The sequence below is a fragment of the Eleginops maclovinus genome, chromosome 16, assembly GCF_036324505.1.
Source record: "Eleginops maclovinus isolate JMC-PN-2008 ecotype Puerto Natales chromosome 16, JC_Emac_rtc_rv5, whole genome shotgun sequence".
NCBI classification, from domain to species: domain Eukaryota; kingdom Metazoa; phylum Chordata; class Actinopteri; order Perciformes; family Eleginopidae; genus Eleginops; species Eleginops maclovinus.
Genome location: NC_086364.1, coordinates 11,122,446 through 11,147,232, shown reverse-complemented (window position 1 = coordinate 11,147,232; position 24,787 = coordinate 11,122,446). Strand labels below are relative to the sequence as shown.

At 39.7% G+C, this 24,787-nt stretch overlaps 1 protein-coding gene and 4 non-coding genes across 8 annotated transcripts; 1 reads left to right on the top strand and 4 right to left on the bottom strand.

Moving 5' to 3' along the window:
- Positions 1–648: 648 nt before the first annotated feature.
- Positions 649–23,701, bottom strand: kcnh6a (potassium voltage-gated channel, subfamily H (eag-related), member 6a). 4 transcript variants are annotated; one of them, XM_063904416.1, is made up of 16 exons: positions 23,115–23,701; positions 19,943–20,173; positions 17,760–17,909; positions 17,406–17,509; positions 16,163–16,511; positions 15,245–15,447; positions 9,110–9,535; positions 8,045–8,462; positions 7,717–7,916; positions 6,592–6,844; positions 5,695–5,888; positions 5,139–5,238; positions 4,463–4,750; positions 3,585–3,768; positions 2,779–2,980; positions 649–2,221 (listed from the first exon to the last, which is right to left on the bottom strand). In XM_063904416.1, the coding sequence occupies exons 1-16, from the start codon at positions 23,188–23,190 to the stop codon at positions 1,943–1,945; spliced, it is 3,657 nt and encodes a 1,218-aa protein (XP_063760486.1). In that variant the 5' UTR covers positions 23,191–23,701; the 3' UTR covers positions 649–1,942. The 4 variants fall into 4 exon arrangements, with proteins under 4 accessions (XP_063760486.1, XP_063760487.1, XP_063760488.1 ...); XM_063904417.1 differs by having other exon boundaries at positions 3,585–3,765; XM_063904418.1 differs by having other exon boundaries at positions 16,202–16,511.
- On the top strand, positions 3,472–3,543 carry trnac-gca (transfer RNA cysteine (anticodon GCA)). The gene has a single exon. It is a non-coding gene; the product is annotated as a tRNA-Cys (tRNA).
- Positions 7,199–7,270, bottom strand: trnac-gca (transfer RNA cysteine (anticodon GCA)). The gene has a single exon. It is a non-coding gene; the product is annotated as a tRNA-Cys (tRNA).
- On the bottom strand, positions 7,503–7,574 carry trnac-gca (transfer RNA cysteine (anticodon GCA)). Its single transcript has one exon. It is a non-coding gene; the product is annotated as a tRNA-Cys (tRNA).
- trnac-gca (transfer RNA cysteine (anticodon GCA)) lies at positions 17,951–18,022 on the bottom strand. The gene has a single exon. It is a non-coding gene; the product is annotated as a tRNA-Cys (tRNA).
- Positions 23,702–24,787: the final 1,086 nt, after the last annotated feature.

The following is a 24,787-nucleotide window of genomic DNA, read 5'->3' as shown; positions in this document are numbered from 1 at the left end:
AATTTAAGGCTGGCATTCACTTCCTTCACAAGTACCTGCACTTGAGATCTAATGAAGTTTATTTTGACATTTGGAGTACGATACCTCCACCCTTTACAGTTTTGTTAAACCTTTCTAACAACCTTTTTCTGGGACAAGTTTAATAAGACACTTATGAAGATATTGGTGAATGAGGCCCATACTCCTGAATAATTTGCTGATACAGTCTAAAATTGATTGTTCTGTTAATGATTGCAAACGTCCCTGGTCCTTAATGAACAAAGCAGCCTCGAATAACAATTATAAATAAACGCTAACACTTTTATATAAACAAAAAGCTTTTTTGGGCTCACATCCACAGAACATTCTTCCATGCTTCTGGGTTTATCTTTATGGCTTTTAGCTAGCAGTGATGGCTTTCTTTGTCATTCACACCCTTTTATTGTTTGGTGTTCTGATAGTGGACTTACTGTATGAACATTGACATTAGCCAATGCAAATGAAAAATGTTTGTTCCTTTTGACCTCTTGAAATTGTACATGATTTGCCTTAAAGTGGATTTGTAAATCAAAAACATTCAGTATGATTTTTTAAGTTCCCAGTATAGGTTTTCAAAATCTCAATCTACAAAGCAACTGTTAAATGAATTAACTGTGGTAAGAAGAACAATATTTCCAAAACAGTAATTTATAACATACTCATCAATTTTACATTCTGCGCGATCTTACAAAGGAATCAGTTGGATTAGACTGTGTAACTTTACGTTGGTGGTGCAGTTTGTATGTCAGTGCTTTGCTGAGTAATACAATAAAAAGGATGTTGGTCTCCCAGGGTAACTCTGTGGTGTGTCTTTAATCTAAAAAAAAGATAAAGAACAAGAATTTGTGCTTCAAGAAACATTACACTTATTTATAAATGCTTAAAAAGTTATTACTCTGTGTTTGTATCTGACATACAATTACTATCCACTTCACGTGCTACTCATTAAAACAACCTTCTGCAAATGTTCCCTGTTTGAATATCATTGCTTAGAGAACACGTCCTCTGATGTTGGCACTTCCAGGACAACACAAAATCAGGTGTCTTATGAACCATAAAAACATTGACAGGTTTAAGTTTCACAGAGTAGATATACAGACACAGAAATGCGGGAAACAGCAAAGCAGTCATGATTGAAACAGAACTGTTAGAGCTATTTTTGAATATAAAAGAAACTGTGACGTTGTTCTGCTCTGCTCAGTAGTGTACGCTACAATACCTTCTCATAATGAGATGTTCACAAGTCTCTTGATTCATGTCAGAACATGAAATGAGATTAAACTGACACTATTCTTTGAGCCCGTCACCATTCACAGTGTACCAGACAGCTACCGTATGCCTTTTGATATTTTTTCACCATACACCAAGTCAGTTCCTAACTTATCACTTATAGTTTATCACATTTACTAGACGTACTGTTCTTAATGTGACCAATACATCTCTAATATTAGGAAAATAAATTATATTCCAAATAAATGATTACATTCTACTAATTCTAAATGTGCAATTCTTATACAAAGTGAACTCAGATAATTCATCATATGTGAACATAAAAGACATTTCACCTCTTTTGTCTGAGATGCAGGTTGTGTAGTTTTCAGATCTGGCGACTGTATGACGAATGTATATGTTTGTATGTGTTTATTGTCCACTCATGTACCACAGTTTTCCCACCCTGCTGGGCAGGAATAATCTCTTTATTGCACAGGACCTCGGGTGTGAAGGGATACTGAAGCACAAAAACACAGCCGCCTGTCAGGGCGCTATAGAGTCTGAACATCAGAAACAGGGGGCACCCTGAACCCTTAGCAGCATCTGAGCAGGACAGGAGAAGTTTGAAGGGATCAGGAAGTAACAGAGTGGGGAACAAATTGCTGTCCCATCCAAAGGACCAGGCTTTTGTGAGGTGTTGGTGATTGCTGTTCTAGCTCCCGGGCAGGCCAGGGTCAGAGACATGCCTCTGGAACTGCGGTGCTCTGGAGGTCTCCAGGTGCTCAGGGAGGGAGGGGAAGCGCTGGCTGACCGATAGCAGTCCAGGAAGCTCCTGGGCCCCTGAAAATTGAGGAGGGGTGATTTCCACAGAGGGCAGATGTGGGGAGACAGCGTCTGGTGACATGGACATTGTGTCATCAGAGGCCACAGTGAGATGGATCCCGCTGGACAGCGAGTCCTTAGATTTAGGATTGAAGTCCGAGTCTTGACTCTGGAAAGAGAAAGAAAGATTAAGCCTAACTCAGTCAGGAGTAGTTTGATGGGGGGGACCCCTCTTCACATATCAGTGTTTAAAGGAGTAGTCACTATCAACTATTCAATTACCTCTCAATGTTTGCACAGTAAATATGTTGTTAGAGCAAGCATTCTGTTATCTTATCTTATAACAGCGGTTCCCAAACCCCCCCCACCACCGCAGTCCAGTGCAGACCTATTTATCATTTACATTTAGCCTTGCAATGCCCGTCTTTTTAAAACTTTTGGCCCTTGCTAAGGGAGTGCCCCCTGGCTTGGGAACCACTGACTCTTGTCCGGCCAACAGTGGACACTCCAGAAAAGTTACTGGTTGAGTAATAGTCTGGCAAATAAGATTTTTTATGGATTTAACACATGTAATGTAAAATGTTTATCAATGATCTTTAAAGGAGCAGGTAGGTGGATTGTGTTACCTTTACAGAGAACCAGAACAATTACCCCAAATGACAAACTGTCCCATTAAATACAAAAATAAATAACAGGTAAGTGAAGTATGTAAACTGAACACAACACCTGCAGGAGTGAGACAGTGCTGCTGATCTGTACAGGCTGGATCAGAGGGACAGTGTGGATTGCTCCTGCGCTGAACAGCGTGGAGGGGGGAGGCGGGTGAGGGCTGGGGGACACAGCGCTGTAGGCTGGAGGCACCAGGGCCATCTGCCTCTGCAGGAGCTGCAGAATCACATTGATGTCTGCAGTCATTCGTGTCTCCAGCCTTGACAGGATAAAGAAACAATTTATATTCATGATCGGAAAAACACACATCTCAAAGGCTTTTGATGTTATTTTGATGCCGGATGGAACGCGTCATAATCTTTGTACAGAGCCCTCTCATCTGCTTTTTCCAAAATGTCCACTAGGTTTCTCTCTTACTCCCTTTGCAGTATCTCACTGCCTCATATTTCAGTACAGATAGAAAATGAGGAAAACAGATGACTGACTTTACAGAGAATGTTTCTACATATGTGTATCTCACCGTTGACCCTTTTTAAAAATCTTTTTTGTATCCTGTTTTATCTCCTCCCTTTTTCAATACAAATGCAGCTCACATTACCACCATACACACAACTTGCTGGGAACTGATAAGCAAACACAACAGGAGAGGCAGGGAGGAGTTTCCAAGAGTATTATTATAATAGTGACATTAAAGTAAACATAGACTATGAAATGGAAACAAAATCCAATATCAGTTCACTCCTTTACATTGGGGGTATAGCTCAGTGGTAGAGCATTTGACTGCAGATCAAGAGGTCCCCGGTTCAAATCCGGGTGCCCCCTCTTTAACCAATTTTAATAAAGTACACATATAACCAGCTCACCTGTTCAACTGGGACTGCAGCAGCTCCAGTCTGGACTCCAGCTCGCTGGGCCGAGTCTCAGTGCACAATGGCCGGTGGAAACTGGCTCTGACTGAGGACGCTCGTCTCTGACTCTCGGAGAACTGGCTGGCTTTGCGGTCTGGCCAGTAGCCATACAGGCCTGACATGCTGACCGGGTCTGCTGCTGTTTCGAAGAAGGAGAAAACATCTGTTTCTATCTGAAGTACTTTTTTTGTTTTTATTTAAGAAATAATAATAACTATAATAATAGTAGGAGGTAATACAATATGTGGGAAATCCACACTGTCTAGGAGTCAGGAAAAGCCAGTGTGTATTCTAGTATGGGATTTATAAAATATTTTTACATTGATATAATAATACCATTTTTAAACTTAATTATTTTTTCAGTATTTGTTCTAGTTTTAGAGCAGGGGTAATCTGGAGTATAATTGTTTATAACTTAAATTTAAAAAATGTGTTCTTTCACTTTTAATTTGACTTTCCTTTTTATTTAGTTTCAGTTTCATTTTACAAGTATTGGTTGGTTTGTAATTTTGTAAGTTTATGTCTGGGTAAAACGTATTTTTCAGTTCTTGAAGTATTAATCATATTTCATTATTACAACATCACTTAACTGCAGCCTTAATAAAATGTAACATTAACAAAAGTATGGTACACTTTGCAATTTTATTATTTTATAAAAATATTACAACTCCTACAATTCACTTAACTTTATTGTCTATGGTAAATTATCAGGAGGAAAGAAGAAGGAAGGAACTGATGTTATTGTGAATTTTTGTTGTTGTACACCTCTGTGTTTAATTTATTGTAAGGCTGTAACAAGACATGATGGCTCAAGAATTGCAGGAAGTCTTTACCTGAGTATTGTGGTCCTCCGGGGTCAACAGGCGGTCCCATCCCAGCTGAGGGTCCACTGCGAGGCAGGACATTGACCACCGGGGGGTAGTCCCCACTGGTGTCCCTCGGAGTGGGGTACAGCTCCCCCTTGCTGTGTCCCACAGGCTTTATCTCCTCATCACTAGACTGCGAACAGTTGCTAGCGCTGCTGCAGAGGTCTTCCCAATGGGATCCTGCCATCATGCCTTGGTGGTGGTTTGCTATTGTGCAGGACTGATCGGGGTACGAGTCTTCACGGTCCATACCGTCTACACAGTAAGGGTCCCCAGGATAAGATATATAAGACTACAATTCAAGCACTTTCAAAATATCTTAACCAATTATTTCTGGACTCACAAAGCATTAAAAAGCACAAGTTGTTCCTACACATGCAATTTAAAAACATAAAGTTTACAGAGCTGTATGTATTTTTAGCAGCTGCTCACTTTGACACTCAGTTTCATGTTTTATAATGATCATTTAATGCTTTGCTTACTCTGGCCTGATGTTAGACGCCAGGAGAAAACAAACATTCGAATGATTGATTGTTTAAATATAACACCAGACTATGATTAAATTCAAACCTTTTGTATGAACCCTGCAGGTAACATAAAACAAAAACATATGGAAATGTGTTGAGCATTGCCCCTCACTCACCTGGTCGGTTTCGACGACGCAGGGATCTTCTCCGCCGCTTTGTCCGCCGGTAGCCACAATCAGAGTCCCTGCCAGGGGTTGGTTGGTGTATTCTATCTGCCTGATACATATCAGCTTCAGTAATTAAAAATAAACAGACCTGATCTCATACTTAAAGAAAATATACAGACTTTAAATATCTGGACATCACTGTGATTATGTATTTATGTTTATTGCAACTGCGGGACCTGTGCCTTTTCTTTGTAAAATATAAATCAGAACAACTTCTTAAGATGGGGATTTAAGAAAGAAAGAAATATCTACTTTGAAGCAACCACTGATCCACAAGAATACAAAATACACCAAGAAAAGGGCCAGATATGACAGGTGAATCACCAAAATTAAAACATTTTAAAATGTAGGTGCAAGGCATTTTTTACTTGAAACTTGTCCTGGTTTTATTTATTCATGAAGTGATGAAAATGACTCTTAGATCCTGAGGCAGAAACAGCAAAAGGCCTGCGTTAACTGTGGGATGGTGTTTTTATGTGTAACATCGCCCTCTGGTGGCACTCACATCTCTCAGGTTGAATGTGATCTCCAAGTTGGTCCAGAACTTGTCAGCGAAGTCGGGATACATGTCCAGCACCTCCAGCAGGTCTTCTCTCTGGATCTTGTGAAGGTCGCAGTAGGTCAAAGCCCTGACGTCAGAGCTGGATTTTCCAGGCCTTCCATACAGACTGATGGGTTCACCAAAGATATCATTTTTCCCTATGGACCCCAAAGCAACATGAAGGAAGAGCATGAGAAAAGAGTTACAGATAATCAATTCATGTTTGACCAAGTAAACAGGATACTGCAAGTTTGAATTAATTCATCATTACCATCAGATTAATCAGATCCAAAACAAATGAAAAATAAAAAGTAGTATAGCAGGGGTGACCAAACCTTTCTTGATTGTGGGCCATATACTGTATATAAAAGATCACAAGGTTATGCCACCCCCAGTGATAAAGTAGCACTGATATTCAACAGCACTGCTGTCCAAAACAAGTGAATGATCCCTCAAACAGAGGCTGGAAAAGAGATGACCTATGCAGCCTGGATCTGAGCACTGCGCCTATTGATGATCAATGATACTGTGGAATGGAAGTGGAGCTGTGCCCAAGCACCCCTGGCAACACAACATACAGAGGGCACACACAGTTTGTGTGTGTGTGTGTGTGTGTGTGTGTGTGTGTGTGTGTGTGTGTGTGTGTGTGTGTGTGTGTGTGTGTGTGTGTGTGTGTGTGTGTGTGTGTGTGTTGTTGCTGTGGTTTTGTGGTAAAGAGACGAAAAGATTGACAACAAAGATACCCAAAAGGGCTAAGTAAAATGTTTTTGTTACACATTAATGAGAAACCAATGAAATTGATAACCTTATTGATTAAAAAGGACCAAATACGCAGAACCTCCACTGAGGCTCGCAACTCACCTAGTATGGCCACCACCACATTATCCCTGAGGATCTCTATTGAGCCTCTGGAAAGGAAGTAGAGGGCGGTGAGAATGTCCCCACTGTGGACCAACGTGTCACCCGGTGGAGCGTGGGTGGTCTTGAATCGCATGGCCAGAGCTCGCAGGCAGCCTTTGTTGGCACCTCGAAAAGCTTTGCAGTTCTGCAGCAAGCACCGGTTCAAATGGAGGCAGATGTCTGCCTGAAGACACTCAGGGAACCCTTTTAAAACCTGCAGGGCAACAGAGGGCATGGTTTTTGTGTTTTTTACCTGCACACATGTGTCCTGTATCTTTAAAAGTGTGTATCAAAACTCCAAAATGAGTTTAAAAGGTGTATACTAATGAAAATATGGGGTGAGAGAAAGGGAGCAGACTGATTTAGGCTGGGCACAAATTACAGTGGCTCTAAGTGATTATCTATTCTCACATTGAATTGGCAGGCACTAATGCTGCTTTCTGGCTGTGACATGCTCCAGTGCTGTTAGCAGCTGTCCCAACCAGCAATATGACGCACATCCTCACTGAAAATTAAGTCTCCCAGAGAATCAGCCCGGGTGGAAACCCTAGTGATCGTTTAAATGTGAAGGGGGCACCCAGAGTTGAACTGGGGACCTCTTGATCTGCAGTCAAATGCTCTACCGCTGAGCTATACCCCCTGCCTATTACAGTCAGTCTGAGGTTGGATTTGATCTACACAGTATCAGGTATGATCCAAAATTAGTTTTAAGTAAAGGAGAAATAGAATTGATAAAATCTCTCAAAATAGAGATTGTGAAGCAGAAGTAAACATGCTTTGTCATTTCTTCTGAAAATGTGTTCCAGCTGGGTGGCCAGTGTAGCAGTTGTGGTTTTGGATTATGTAGACAAAAAGGTTCACAATGAGTTGAGAGGGGGCACCCGGATTTGAACCGGGGACCTCTTGATCTGCAGTCAAATGCTCTACCACTGAGCTATACCCCCTTAAAAATTGGCATTAGCCCTGTTGTTAAATTAATTAATGAAAGTTTCGATGTAAACCTAAACAACAAACCTTAACACAGACATAGGGGTCTTAACTTTAGTGCACATTTTGTGTTTTTAGGAATTTTCTAATAAGACTTACAGCGTTCATGTCGATGCCGTTGGTGTAGGACCAGGCATGTTGAAAGTACTCCTCCAGCCTCTGTCTCAGGCTGCCTGGGATCTGGTGAAAACGGATGAACTCTTTGACCCGCAGCATCTGGGTGTGGTACCGTGCCGTTCCTGAGTACAGTCTCTGAATGATGGCCGACACGTTACCAAAGATGCTGGCATACATCAGAGCTGCATGGGACAGATGACAGAAATTCTTTATCATGGAACAAATGATGATACAAAGATGAACGTAAAGTTTTGTATTTTATTTGTTGGTGAGTGCTCTCTGATTTCAGACCCAATCCCACTCAACTCACAGCCAATAAGCATGACACAGATGGAGAAGATCTTCTCTGGGTTGGTGTTGGGTGAGACGTTTCCGAAACCCACGCTAGTCAGACTGCTGAAGGTGAAGTACAGGGCTGTGACATACTTGTCTTTGTCGGATGGACCTGCGGCTGGATCACTGTCATTGAACGGTTTGCCAATCTGGTCAGCCAGGTTGTCTAGCCAGCCGATCTTCATGCCTCCGATGCGGGCTGAACCTGTTCGCTCCACATTGCCAATGGCGTACCAGATACAGGCCAGCCAATGAGCAATGAGGGCAAAGGTGCACATGAGGAGGAAAAGGACCGCAGCTCCATATTCTGAATAACGGTCCAACTTCCTGGCGACCCGGACCAACCGCAGTAGTCGAGCTGTTTTGAGTAATCCAATCAGAGTTGTTGTCTGAGGCTGTTGAAGAGAGAGTGGACATCATGTTAATGATATTAGCAATTCTATGTGCCAGTGTAAAATACAATATATTTGTATGTATATATATATTGTATGTTCAAACAAATAAACACTAACTTGTTGGTCAGAAGTTTGGACCATGCAAACAATCACCATTTAAAATATTTAAAAAATGTATCAAATCATTTGTCTAAATGAAGCAGAAACCTGAAAAAAATGCAGACAATAGAACATACTTCCAAGCTCCAATTTATGATATAAAAATTCATATTTCTCTCAAGTTAAGTCAGAGAAAAAAACGTATAATCAACCAAACCTGTGCCATGTACATCGGACAAATCAGTGAACTGTGCAAAGAGGTTTAGACAACAAATTACATAAACATAATAGTGAACAATGCTATATTGCTTATTTTCCGTGCTGGTACTTCTTTTTTATCTCAAAACTGGAGGTGTGCCGACTGCCATCTAGATAATACACCGAAATATGCCTTTGACAGAGTCACCAATAACGTTAGTTGCTGAACAGAGAGACCCGTTTGGTAGTTTGACCTTGTGTCTGTTGTGAAATAAAATATGTTTATCTTTTTCACACAACATTGGGTAGTAAAAGAAGACAAAAGGCTCCTGTCTCCCCTTCTTTCTCACCTCTTCAGACCCAGAGCGGAATATGAGCAGATCGAAGGGTATGGCGGCCACAATGTCGATGAGGAACCAGCCCTTGAAGTAATGCTGCGCGATGCGTCCCGGAAGGCTGACCACCTCGTCGTTCTGGTTGACGTAGGTAGTCCTGAAGTTGATGAGGATGTCCACAATGAACATGACATCCACCACCAGGTCCACAACGTTTAGCGGGTCACAGGTGTAGCCGCATGTTCTCCTCCGCTCTTCCTCCACCTCGTTGAGAAGGAAGGCGGCCGAGTATGGAGTGAAGATGGCGGTGTAGATGACCAGCAGCAGAATGACCCAGTCCCATACTGCTTTGAAGGGACTGTAGTGAAGTATGGTCCATTTGTGGATGCGTGGGGCCTGGAGCTTGTACTCTGGCAGCACGTCAGCACCGAGAGACAACACCTGAGGAGAGATGGACAGGATAATGATAATGTTATCATTAACAGAGCTATCACAGTAGGATACAAAGTGTGAAAGAGTGTTCTTTAAAGAGATGAGCTGAAAACAAGGTTTTTCATGAAACATGTCAAAGCCAATCAGGCTGAGAGGTCAATGGATTCAAAGGCAAGTGACAACTTCCTAAAACAATTCTCACCAACAGAGCACACTGACTGCGTTTCACAATATGCACATTTCTTAATGCAGCTAAAAAAATCACGAACAACACCAGTGTTTGGCCAACGACAATAAACAAATGCACGTATGACATGATCTGGAAACTTTTTAGTTTTTTCATGAGTTAGTGCTTGTTCCTATGGAGTTTTGCATAAAAACCAAAGACTTCTACCAAAAACACAAACTCAGCTCTGACACTGTGTCTCTATCTGCTCTCCACAGGCACAAGTCAAATCAAAAACTGTTGTTTTAAAGTTCGCCTTGCAGCTTCAGTTGCTGCTGTTGCCCCATGTGATCCCTTCCTACTGGTAGTCTGATCCATTTTCGTCCAGAATAAGTGCCGGCATTGATTAGGAGCCATGCAGAGGAATGATTTTAGTTAATTATACAGACATCACTTTGACTAATTTAAAATATCAGTGAGTAGGATTTAGTGCTTTCTAGTGGTGAGGTTTCAGATTGCAATCAACTGAAAACCCCTACGCTCACTTCCCATTCATTCATGTAGTTATTATGTGGCCATCAGGTAACGTACACATGTAAAGGCCCTCTATAGAGCAGTTTTATGTTGGTCCAATCTGGGCTCTTGTCAAAATATGGTGGTGCAACATGTTTGACTCTTGGGAAGGGGACCTGCCACTTTGTATCTATGAAGAACTGATTTAATCACAAACACAAGGGTCCTACAAACTAGGCCTTTAAAAACCCTGCTGTGAAAATGCTTTCCCGTTTGAGTTGTATATTTCTGTGGACTTCCATGTTCACACTGACCAACTATCCCATGTAAGATGTGAGACTCTAATTTGCATTATGGTTTGCATAATAACCATAACAACATGTAGGACTTGTATGACAACTACCTTTACAGCCAACAAAAACACAAACCAAAAGTAAAGTCTAATATGGTTTCTAAACTCTAGTCTAGGAAATTGTGTTGATTTTTACTTTCCAATCTTCAATAAAAACAATACTCTGTATCTGTTTTTTAATGCCAAATAGACAGGGCATAGTATTACAAAAAGAGGTTATAGTGGGAGACCTCATAGGATTTAATGAACACACAAACCTCTGGCTCTCCTTTGTGTGTCAGCAACTGACCACAGTAGCTGAACAGATGTGAAAAGACAACATGCTAATGAGAATGTAAACACGAGCAAAGGTTCACTCATCCAGGAAATGTTGTTATTGATGTTGTTCGCAGCTCTGTTTCATAATGACAACCAGAGAACCACTGCCACCACCAGTTTGCACGCAATAACTCTGTGTCACTTATCTGACTTTATAATTGACATTGCAAGTTTGCTGTCTAAACAATTTCATATATATTAGGTTGAGGCCGACAGGTGAGGTGTTAAGTAAAAGGAAAGTCTAAAGTTTGAGCCAGATTTATAATGACGAAAGTTTTAAATATATATGAAATGCTGGTTGTAGGACATTAAAAGTTGAATGAACAGCTTGAATATGCTATACTCACATCTGCTATTGAAAATAAATCTGGCACATTTCAGGTAATTTTTGCGAAATGTAACATTTCACCCATAAAAAACTACAGAAAAGATAAACCACATAATCCTTCAATGCATTTTTTGTTTCTCTTATTCTATGCTAAACATAAAAACACAGCTACTTCCTTGCTTAAAACCCCTTAAAGTAAACCTTAAAAAGTAGCAGCTCAAACGCAAATTGTAAAATCACAAAAATTTGTAAACAACCTTGTAAGGTGACAGGGTATCAGCTTAACCTGGACAAAGATGCTCACCTGTGCAGTTACAGTAGGGGAGCAGGAAGGGGCGAGGTAGAGGATATGAAGACAAAAGAAGGAGAAAGAAGAGGAGAGGTGACAACCAACAACCAAACAGTTAAGTGGAGCTGAGCAGGGAAAGGCAGAGTTTTGGGAGGTCACCAGGTGGCTTGAGAGACCCAGTAAGGCTGAGGTACTCACAGGCTGCAGTTTATGCTTGTAGCTCATGGTGAAGCACACGGCCGGTTTAACAGCAGGAGACTGAGAGAGAGAGAGGGGGGAGGAAACCCCTATCCATTTCTCTGTATCTTCCTCTCTCTTGCTCTCTCCTCCCTCCCTGTAGTCCAGCCCCCTCTGTAGGATCCTCCTTCTAATATAAAAATAATGATCTAGTGGCTCTCAAAAACTTATTTCGGGGAATTAACACAGCCAATCGGACCGTTTTGTAAGTTGCTTTGGACAAAAATGTCAGTTAAATGTTATGTGGATTTCTATGAGGTCTCCTGTTATAAACTCACTCAAAGCCAGGGGGCAGCATAAAGACCCTTCTGCTGCCTACAGTTACCAGTGTTTTACAGCTATGGTCTGGTGAATCACACTGTGTGCTTCATGTTATGCAGACAAATCAATATGCCAAAGATCAATAGCAACCTTCATTTCCCTTTTTGTAAGGTGCCAATCGAAATCCAATTAGAAAAACAAGATAATGAACACAATTATTGTATAATACAATAAAAATAAAATAAAAGGTAAAATATGATTTTAGATTGAGTAACATTTATTTAACCTGATTTTTTAGAAAACTTGGTATGCTTATTGACCAATGCTACATTTTTTTTCCAATATGACAGCAGCAATGATTACTGTGACCCAAAACATGACCTTCATGGCTTCACATTCGCCTGTGACCCAATGAATATGATATGACTTTGCTCCCATAACATGTCCTCTTTAGAAAACCATCCAAAAATGATTTATATAATATTTTATTCCATAAAAAAGTGTGAAAAGGATTTTTTTAAAGAGTGTTGACAATATTTTCTGATTACTGAAGCAATAGAAAGGAAGATTTGAAAAAATAAAACATTCTGTACGGACCTTTGACTCTCATATTAAACCCATATTTCAACCTGAATTTATGTAATGCTCAGATTCTGTTCTGGAAATGTAGTCAAATTAGCCCATCCGAAATCAGATGCCTCATGAGAGTGTTCAAATATATAAAATTCACAGAATGTGTAATACAAAAAAGTGAATATTTTTACGCAATTCGCAAGAAGTATCTTCTCTTATCAGCACATAAACAAACTGGCACTAGGATGAAGACGCTTAGAGAGGACTGCAGTGTGATTCTTTTTAGCACAGTTAGAGGTCTGACGGATAAGAGCATGCCCACTGCTCTTTACTTCCATTAGCTCCAGACACCAAGGTCACTGGCATCAGCCAACGAGTGCCGCTCAATAGCCTCACAGCTGTTGCCCTTTTTACTCGCTTTCATAACTATATCTCACCGGGACTTCTCCACAATCCTGTAGACAGCTTTACAGTCAGCCTGTGATCCCCAATCACACCCACACAATCACCACATACATCCTCACACACCAAAGGGTGAGGACAGTACTGTAGTCTGTCAAGATACATTTTATAATGACAACAACAACACCTAATATAAAACACACTTAGCAAAACCCTAATGCACTAGGATTTCCACAGAATCTATCAAAAACAAATCACCTAAACACAAAAAAGACAACCCTCTAGGAGTAGTGGTGGGGTTTCAATCAAACAAGATAGAGTGTTTGCAAAAATGTCCTTAAAGTGATTGTTAATGTAATTAGTGTTAACTGTCCCAAAAAATAAATTAAACTGAAATTAGGAGTAACAATTCCTCAAGTTAATTGAATTATCACTAGGATGTAAAACAGCTACTTAAAACACCACAGGAGTAAATATCCTGTTTGTTGTCTGTCAGCCGGAGACATAACAGAGACAGATAGTTCTAATAACTTTCTGTTTTTTACCTCCCAACAAAAACATATCAAAGAGCAAACCACTGCTTACTCACACAGAGCAGCACTCTTTATCCACACTTGACATCAGCAAATTCAAGATTACAAGTGAAGTGTTCCTGCCAGGCATTTTATGAGGCCTTATGCTCTTCCTTTCAGTTTTTCCAGGGCCACAGAAGCCATATTGCTCCACATTGTGCAGCCGGCTGTTGATACCACTCACCCAACTGGTGTGAAGAAGTGATCTCCTAACAAGGTATGTAATAGTACTTGTTCTTTTTTTCGTTAATGTATGTTCTACATAAAGCAAAACTGTAAAAAACAACTGAACAAAAACAAATGCAGATGTGAAAGTAGAAAGCAATCAAACCTCCCCTTGCGGACTTTCATTATTTACGCATAGCAACAGTCAATCATGCTGAATGTCTAACAGTGGCAATTCTTAAATGAAGACAATTGGTTTCATACATGACAGGAACAGCGTTCTGTCTTACGTTAATGTGGCCCTTTGGACTCAAGTACTTACAATTCTAAGTTGTTTCTATTTTGAATTTGATCACTTTATTACTATTTTCTGTGGTTAATATTCCACATTTATCAAACAGCTGAAGTTAAGAGCTACTTTGAAGTTCATGATTATTCAGTATGTTCTATTAGCAAAATCAGCATAAGCTTTTACAAAAGTGTTCCTCAGAGTTTTTAAGAACGTGTTCTACAAGAACAGAGGCGTATTGAGAGCTTTAATTGAACCAATTAACTCACTTATACTCTCCATTTTCAACATTCAGATAGGGACCGTTTTAAAGTCAAATTGTAAAAGCAGAAACCTATTAAAGTATTTTTCCACTGTCTTTTTTTCTTCATGGCGCTGTGTGAGGTTACAGTGGGCCCAGAATGTGCACTGACGCACAGTGGTGTGATGACAGGTGGCTCACACCTCAGGTGAGATTATTCTTTCACACTCTCACCCTGCGACTGCAGATGTCTTTCAGCATCTTCACTGAGCCAGCAGCAAGCAAACATTTATAGACGTCTTTGTCTGAACTATGTGCAGAGACAATGATGAATGTGACAGCGCAAGGAGATCAACGGAAATAATGGCCAACACGCTGGACATGTCATACAGGACGACAGGAGAAGTAACATGATGTGAGGGATATTAGTTATATTCCCAATGAGTGACAAGTGTTTACTTTCAGGAAAATAGCTACTTAACTAAGCTTTTGAGAAACCTCTAAATATAAGGTTTAGCTTGACGTGAAGTTATCAAAAGAAATCCAAAAAATGTAATCCTACAAAAAGCTATCCATCCAAACCAGCAACAAATGAATCCAATTCATAAATAATAATACAAACAGGAGACCTTTTTATTTCAACTTGGAATGGAATCAGCTCACCTGATTTGTTTTAGTATTAAGTCAATTAAGTTGTGTTATATTTTGTCAGTAGACTTTATATTCTACTATAATCCTTTTTAACGGATTTACTTTGGAACAGAAACTCTTTTAGAAATGATGTTAATCATTTCTAATTGAAAAAATACTACAAAATTAATAACAATTAGGTAATAAGTAAGACAATATTACATTTTTGAAAAAGAAAACAGGTAGAAGCAACCAACAACAATACTGTCTCCAGTAGCTTTGACCAAAGAACGATTGAACAAGAATGGAATACAAATAAATAAAGACAAATAGGATTTATCGTCACTCTTTCTTCACTGAGATGTTCAAGGCCTTGACTTACCTGAGTGACGTGAGTGACCTTCTCTGTGACGTTTTGAGTTCGGTCTTTAATCTTGCTGGGTGCAATGATTTCAATTTCCGTTGGCGAAGGAGGTCTCATCCTGTCGGAGCCAAAAGTGAGAGTCACCTGAGGAATGCGGCCGATGGTTCGATGTCTGATCAGGTCTGAGTCTGACGTGGAGTTCAGAGCGCTCGGCTGCAGATCTGCAGCAGAGAGCAGCAACATCAGAAATTAAGCAGATCAAGGACATTTATGCAGATTGTACAGATAAAAAAAGAAAAAGAAACAAGTACAGAATCAATTGAATATGTGTATTTGAATGATGATACATTAGCTATGTCTAGTGTCTAGCTGTGGATGTCAAATCATGACCAAATCTTAAAGCAAAGATACATAACACAGTTATAATGTTTTCAGAAGCTAATTGTTTTTGGTCCCCTAGATCCTGGCATCAACAGGGGAATCAGGACAGCATTTCACCTCAGCTTCAAAGACACAGATGGCCGTAAAGGCGTTAACACATGGTGAAATTGAAAGAAAATGTTACATATGGAGAAAAACATACTCAGCCGTTTACGTTATTACACCTATACATTGATGTACTTGTACATATATAAAGAATATAATGGACTTGGTGGGGTCAACCTCTTTTCTGCCTTCATTATTCAATTCTCATTGTGAAAATGATCAGCTTTGGGCAAAGGCTTAATGCAAGCAATTTCTTAATGATCCACATAACCATTTTCAAATGTGATGCGTCTGTAGTCTTTTTATAATCCCTCTTGCTTTCAATTTCAAAGACTGTAGTTATTAGTTTATTTTAACAACATTGAAAATACCATATTTGTGTTTACACAAAGTGAACGAACGTTCAATCATTTCTTTTCAAAATTACAGGTCATATGTGATTCAACTTACGTAATTTGCTGTTTTCTAACCACAAAGTCAGACACTCACTACTGTTGGTTCGGGAGTCTCCAGGTCGAGCGCTCCATTCTGCTCTCATGCCATCAATGTCGTCCAGTGATGAGGCTCGTCGGAGGCTGCGGATACTCTCCTGGGAAGAGCTAAGAGGTAAAGTTCCTCGGGGGAAGGCATTCCTGGGGTCCAAGTGGTCTGTCAGCAGGGAGCGCCGCTTGGTGGAGGACCGGGCTGCAGGGGAGGGAGGATCCAGGTCCTGTTCTATCAGGGCTTCTGTCTCAGACTGCATGCAGCTCTCCTTCGACGGGATCCGAAACTCTTTGAGGGGGACTTCCTCGCTGTTAGGCTGTCAAGGACAGAGAGCAGGAGGCCACGTTTTAAGTGTAGAGATGTGATGATGTGAGAATTTACTGTCTATAAATATAACACACCAACTCTGTGTGATTGGGTTTCTTCTTAGATAATATTTAATGTATATTTTATTATTTTATCAGACTCTTTTTAAAACTTCCCTACCATGACAGCAATCTAGACACCTTTTTCAAACCAGTCATATGAGGATATTTACAATATCTGGATAATGGTAATTCACCACAATAAACCTATTAAAAGTATTATCGAGATACTATCTCATCCCACTTTGGTGTACAGAATTCTTTAAAAAATAAAATAAAAGATTGTTTTAGAAATTAAACTTGTAGCTTACAGCACAGCACTAGACCTGAAACACAAAAGACTGTTTCATCCCTGCCAAAGAGTCTCAAAGTTTACATTCGTCTGACTTGATCCAATACAGTTTCGGTCAGGTATACTGACTCTCAGGAAACATTCTGCACTAGAAGTCACTAATCAAAAGAGTGAGCAGTTGCTCTGAAAGTAAGTACAAGGAGATTCTTTCTGTTGGTGTATTTTTGGCTGAATAATCAGCCCTCAAATTTCAAACAATTCTTACTGCTATTTGAGGCCGCTAACATTTGAAACAGCACAATGGTTGTAATTAAATGTGAAAAATCAGCACAAAAACTATTGGTTATAAAAAAATAAGATTAGAGCAGACTGCTTTTTGTTTTATCCCTTCCTAAAAGCTTACATTTTTTTTGTCAGTGAATATAAAGATTTAGTCACTGCGATGCAAAGTAAATATGTCTTAGTACTGTTTGTAGATATTAGCTACTTTCACTACGTACTAGAGAATTGCATTATCTGTGAGTGAGCTGTGAGTCGGTTTACACAACCTTACCTGCAAGTAGTCCACTACTACTCCTTCAAATTGGTCTTTGGAAAGTGAAGATCGTCGCATGGACCGGAGCACCGGCAGCCTCATCTTCATCCTGCGATTCTGACCTAAGAGGAAAAATCTGTGATAAATGTTATGTATTTATTTTGTATTTACTCAGATGTTAATGTAGTATGTTCACGATAATTCAATGGATTAGATACAGTAATAATAAAAGATGTCAACACTGATCACTATAATAACCTAAAACGTATTCATTATTATGAATAACTGAAGCAAAACATGATCATTCCTACATTCATTCATGTTAACAGTTGCAAAATATGAATATGCTATGAAATATGTCAAAGACTTTACAGTAAATCAGTCCTTGGGTGACTCTGTTCCTGAGGCCTGACTTTTTGAGAGAAGGATCAATCAGCTCCTGGAAGTCGAGAATAAACATGATGACAATTCCTTCCTCGTTTTTTATGGGGACGATGTCCACCAGGCATGGTCTGCAGGTACCTTTTGACACAGAAAGAAATAGAGATCGACTTTAAAAAAACAGGGGGCATCCGGATTTGAACCGGGGACCTCTTGATCTGCAGTCAAATGCTCTACCACTGAGCTATACCCCCACACAGAGCCAATTACTCCCACACAAGGTAGGATTTTACAGAGAGGTGTATGGGTGGGGGAGGGGGTGTCAGAGTAGAAAGAGAGACGTTCACAAAGAATGATTTGAATGGAAATAGAAGGGACTGATTTCAAACACTGAGAGCTAGAAGGCTACACGATCAACACATGTCAGGTCTCCTTTCACTCTGCAATCAGTGGTCTAAAAAAAGTAACGGGGGAGGAAAGGGAGATACACGCACACACACACACACACACACACACACACACACACACACACACACACACACACACACACACACACACACACACACACACACACACACACACACACACACACACACACACACACACACACACACACACACACACACACACACACACACACACATTCAGTCCCCTTCACACATCCAATCTAAAAAATACTCTCCCAGGAATTTCTATTCAGGAAAAAAACAGTCATGTACTGAATGCGGTCGAATCACATTGTATCCACTTTTGTTCTGCTTCTTCAGTCTGTAAGCACAGCAGGGAGCAGGAGACAAAACAAATATGTAGATGCTTAGTGGATTTAAGCTGGCATGCTGATTGTATTTCCATGACAACAGTGCTATAGACTACAAGGCCCATGCCCAAATGTCCAAAGATGCAAAATGCGTGTGTATCTGTGTGTAGGTAAATGTACTTGTGTTTATGGTGGATGACAGTAATCTTCCTGAGCTTGGTGTGTTTGCTGGCCCCTATCATATGTTTCTGCCTCAGTGCAGGTGACAGATAAAAAGGTAAAAAAGTAAATAACCCTGTCGCAGGTTAAACAGATCAATAGGCAAAATGCAGGCCCGAGCACAGGTTCAGTCTGTAACTGACAGCAGCATTAAGATCAACTCAGAGAGTCTAAGGGAAATAAAGCTTTGAGAGGAAAGAGCACTCAGTAAAATGCCATGATTGACAAGTTTAAATGGCTTGCTTGCTTTGTTATTAGTTTGTGTTCTCTCACGCTGTTCTCTCATTACAAATCTAATATCACCATCTCCACACCTTTCATTCCATCTTGCTTTCCAAACTTTTTTCTAAAAACCCAAGCTTTGCACTGTAGAAAACACAGGTGGGAAATGTGAAAAGAAACGCATGGGTATGATATTTTCAAGAGGGAGTAGAGTAAGGATTAGGGTTGTACAAACAAACTAATATGGGAGGAGACCAAAGAAATACAGGAGGTTCGGAACAAATGTTCATCCAGAAAAAAAGAAGAAAACATGTGGTTTTGCTGGGGAAGCTACTGTGCTTAAAACACACACACACACACACACACACACACACACACACACACACACACACACACACACACACACACACACACACACACACACACACACACACACACACACACACACACACACACACACACACACACACACACACACTTTATGATTTAATTCCTGATTATAAAACTTTTCACTGATTTTGCAGATAATAGTGTGCAGATGTCTGTAAAAAACATGGCAGATCAATGTTACACATTGTCTTCTTTAAGAAGTATTACTGTAAACCTCATCTCTGAAGTGGCTTTCCAGCCAAAAAACAACAGCATGTTCCCACAAAAACAACCTCCCAATCACACAAATAAGGAATTTCCTCGTTTTGAATCCACATGCATTTAATCCAGGGAAAATTCATCTTGCAAGGTCAGAAACAGCAACTTACATTCTATACTAAAGGACCTGCAATGCTTATATAATTTAGCACAGTTACAAACAATCTGGTGGATACAACTAATGTCTCAATTTTTCAATTAATATCCAGATTTAAAGCAGTGAAGGGATTAGGAGCATGTACGACAGGGTTTTTGTCAGAAGATGATTATGGGGACTTTGACCCAAAGTATCTGAGGTTGCAAATGTCCCCTTCCTCCAGTATCTTACCTTCCTTATCATAGTAGAGGATCTCCACCTTGTGCTCTTCGGAGCCGAGCAGGGCCTGAGCCAGCTGGGCGAGGGCACTTTTCATGGTGCCGGGCCCCACCAAGAACTGGCAGGTACAGGGCTGCTGCATGATCTCCGCCCTGGCAAAACCAAACATCTGGCAGAAGCCTTCATTGCAGTAGATGATGCCACAATTCTTCATCTGGGCATTGGCAATGAGGAACTTACGATCTGAGGGGCAGAAGGCACTCAGTGTCATATAGTTTTAAAAAGGAACTTAATCAATGTTAAAAAACTGTTCAGCGATTTTGGGTTAAAGTAACAAAGTAAGTAGGCCTAGGGAAATTAGGCAATTATTATAAAAACTTTATTGTTTTTATTTCCCGTAGTCAGGGTTGCATTTCTTTAAGCAAGGTATTTTTGCTTTAAAATTCTTCAAACCTCTATGGTGTCTGGGCTGAGATGGCAGTTACATCCAGCTAATATTACTTTGCTACGATGGCTAATAATCTTTAGCAGTAATGCTAGCTGCTGTAAGGCCTACTTTTTGCCATGGTTTGATTAAACTGCTACCTCATTCATATGAACAATTTTGGATTGTCAAAGTCAATTACCCGTAAACTTAGGAAGCATGATGTAATGTGGAGTTTGAGAGTTTAGCTATAGCTAACGTTAGCTGTGGCTATATCACAAGCTAGCTTTCCTTTAAGCTGATGCTATAAATGCTAATGGTGTTAGTTTTTAGCTCTGTTTTGAGCTTTGAAACATTACTGTTACATGCAAAAACATTTCTATGGAATAATAATATTTCATAAAGTAAAAAATAATGAAAATGATATTAAATAAAAATCCGATACTGATCTTTATCTATTTTCTGAATATGTAAAACAGGTACTGCTAGTAGTAACATTACACATTTATAATAAATAAATCCTAAGGATGTTTACAATACAATTGCACTTACGCTGTTTGATCTAATCAAACAAAATCAAAATCAAAATCTCCTGCATGGTCTCCTCTCGACAATCAGCTTAAGTGGAGCTGATTAAGTGTACCTCTCCATGGTGCTAATTTCATAAATTTCTCTGGTAGGCTGAAGAGAATAGCTGGGCACTTTAACGCACCTCCCTGCTCTCACACAATTCGAGGGATTTTTTAAAAGTAGTTGCAAATTGTTACCTGACATTTGACTGATATATTGTTTCTATTATTTTTCAAAGGCCCCTTTGACTGTTGTGCTTCTATAGGACTACTATTTCATGAGATTATTGTTATTCATTAATGTAAAAGCATGAATTTACTGTAGTGTTATTTTCATATTTGAGGCCCACACAGCTCATTCTTACAAGAATTTCACAAAAGAAGCAACTATTTTTAGATAATAAGGAAGAATTAGAGAGATTTGTTGCCTGAACTTTGTTTTTTCTTTCTTTTGTTACTTTAAATACATTGAGCTCGAATAATTTCTTGTCATTTTTATTTTTATTGGATTATTTTCCATTTTATTTATACTAAAGCATCATAACCTTCACTACCGGCAACTGGACCACAGACATGTTTTTTCCTGCGATGTCAATCCTTTGAGTATTCACTCAAAGTTTGTCTGCACTCAGAAAAAATCCGTAATAGTAATTCCAAGCAAATATACTATCCTGTTGCTGTTATTGATGATTGTAATGTATGTGTCAACTGCAACAGTATGCCAAAACATTGCCCACCATAAAAGTGAAGTAGGACAGGTTGCTAATGGAGTAGTATAATGAGCTGTTTTAAAAGTAGATGCGTATCCACTGACTGACCCTTTTATTATCGCGTGGTGGAACTGGTTGAAACTGCTGCCCTACACACATGCATGGAGGGAACTCTTCCCCCAGTCCCTCTCTTTAGAGTAAATGGGTGAGTTCCTCTGGTGGAAATCTCATCCTGTCCAAAGTCATTATATCTGGGGCTCAAAGCGGAAACACTGATCGTCACACGGTTGCTAAGCAGCACCACTGTGGCATGTGCCTTCACCTGGCCGTGCACATGACTGCACACATACACACTTGGGAAAATACAGTAGTGGTAAGTTGAGTTCTTCAAAGAATAAGCCTTACAGAATCTAGCATTCTTGGCCCCAGATGTTATCAGACTAAAACCGATTTAGAGCAAAAAAACATATTTAGCTGTTTGGGTCAGAATCTGCTCAGGATGTCGGAGTTAATTTCACTCCTAAATCCACAACACTGTTATCTGTCAATAGTGAGGTTGTTAAGGGTTAATGTGTGAAAAGATAAAGGGTAAATTGGGCTGACTTTAATATATATTATATTGGATGTAAATACTTGTACCCCAACAAACAATATAAAAACAAAATAAATGTAAATGACTGATATGCAATGTTGGATTCACAAAAAAATGACCAATCCAACATCTGAATGTTTTCTTTCTAAATGTGTGAGCAGTGGTCTTTCTTTGCAGCCAGTGGAACATTTGAGATAACGTAAATTATTATTAGGCATGAGGTGAACACACACAAACACAAGTAGGTGCAATAACACATACTCATAACTCAAACATAGAAGGAGCAGTTGGGATATGGCTGTTAATGGCCCTGACACAAAGCAAATACGTTTATTCTTTGTAACATTAACTCCAACCAGTCTCTGTCCTGTTCAGGCAACCACAGTCAAAAATTCAAATACTAAATAAAAGGTATTTGGCACCATAAAAAGAAGAAGTTTTACACTCATTAAACAATCGGCTAGTTTAATTTAAAAGTACATTCAATCCAGTTCCTCTATTTTTTTTTACAATCCATATAATGTTCAAGTTCTACTGATGATAACCACTAGCTCAAAGAGTTGGGACCCTCTTGGTGTGTTTCAAATACCTAGGAGTTGTTAGCAGTTCTAACAAAATGTTACTAAAGGAGGCCTCTTTTTATGCTGTTTTAACGCACACCAGTCTTGGGCCTGGCAGCCGACAACTTTGAACAGATTAATTAAAATCATGTAAATAACATTTCATCCTGATCAAAAACAATATGGCTGTATGATAGGCTTAAAATGGACCAAAAATATTATACTTTGAATTATTTTGTGTTGCCACTTGTTTTATAATCCAAATGTGCATCTGTGTGTGTCCTAACTTTGAAAGCATGTCATGTTCACAACTAACCAGGTGCACTTACTCTGCTCGTCGAATTTCCTGATGATAGTGTCCAGGTAGGTGTTTTGGAGCCCCACATGACCACGTCTCACAGGCATTTCGGTTCTGACAGGAAAAACTTCTCCGACACATAAACCTTACTATTAAAAAAAAGTAAGAAAATAAAATAGAATAGAAAAAAGGTTTGAAGTGGCACCTGTGGAGAAAACAGCCTGCCTCACTGGAGCGTGAAAAACCAGGGTTAGCTCTCGGAGGCAACTGATGGTGAGGGATAAAGCAAGAGGATGATAGAGAGCAGGTCTGGTTGCCAGAACAATTGCAGGTGCAAGATGTCACACGCAGCAAATGCTTTTTTGAAAAGTGTACTATACTGCCAAAACTACATTCATCTCTTACGCAAAAAAACCCCAATATTTCCCCCACGATGTTGTCTTCCCAAGGGAGAAGAGGGAACCTGTTTTGGGAGAAGAAGTTGAGAACAAAGCCGGGATATCTCAGTTTGTTAATTTCATCGCAGCATTCTCTCTCTCAAGTTTGGCCACTGCACGATTTGCAGGGCAGCGAAGAAGCTCCTATCAGACCAGATTCCCTGGATCCACTCCCCTTCCACCTCCCCCCGGAGCGGCTGATAGCAGCGGCGAGTCAGCCTGAGTTATCCAGGTCAAAAACGGAAGTCAATTTTGTTACACTTTCAAAATAGAGGCACATGTATTTCGTTTTCACTAAAACTTATTTTATGTAAAACAAAGGGCATAACAACTATTATTATACTATACAAATTATATTCAAGCCAAAGGAATCCAAAGTCCATTCATTTACAATCTGTGAAAAAAAAAAAATGAAAAAAAATCTTCGAAGTGTGTTTTTTAAAGTATGGAGTCAGAACATTTTGATTTGGGGTTTTGGGGTTTTACCCAAAATATTCAGAAGCTGATTGAATTCAATAAACCGGAGTTTAGTGGCCATTTTTAATAATCTTTGAAATGTAAAAAGATGATTAAGGTAATCCCTATCCATACATTATAATAAATACAATATAATATTATATTTCAAAAACATTTTCGGTAATACTTAAAGATGCAATGACCGATTGTTTTAAAAGCACCCTCAAATGCCCCCCAAATCTTCTGCAAGTGAGAACCTTTAAGTGTATAATGGATTGCTTCAATAAATGTAAAAATAGGGGTTACGATTTGGGAAGATAATACTACAGTTGTGTTGAGATGGGTGGACCTTGCATGACTTAAGAACCTTATATTTCTTAAACGAAGGGATATTTTATTTTGAAAACCCTGTCCCGAAGTGATGTTTACACTAGCTGTGATTTGTTGACAGGGATCTGATACTGACAGAGTGCAGACCCTCATCAGTCTACTCTGCTTCACTTCACATCACAAGTCTCTGAGCTCAAAATAGCAGCAACCTCTCTCTGTCTGTGGCTGCCATCACACTTCTGGAGCATTATATCAATCTGTAGTGATGATAAGGTTTAAAATGCCACCATTGTGTGTAGTCTTTTGAGAGTGTGTGTGTGTGTGTGTGTGTGTGTGTGTGTGTGTGTGTGTGTGTGTGTGTGTGTGTGTGTGTGTGTGTGTGTGTGTGTGTGTGTGTGTGTGTGTGTATGTGTGGTATCCTGTCACCTTTAAATCTTTCAGAAAAATTACATGTTAAGACAGGTTGTCCGAGGTACAAATG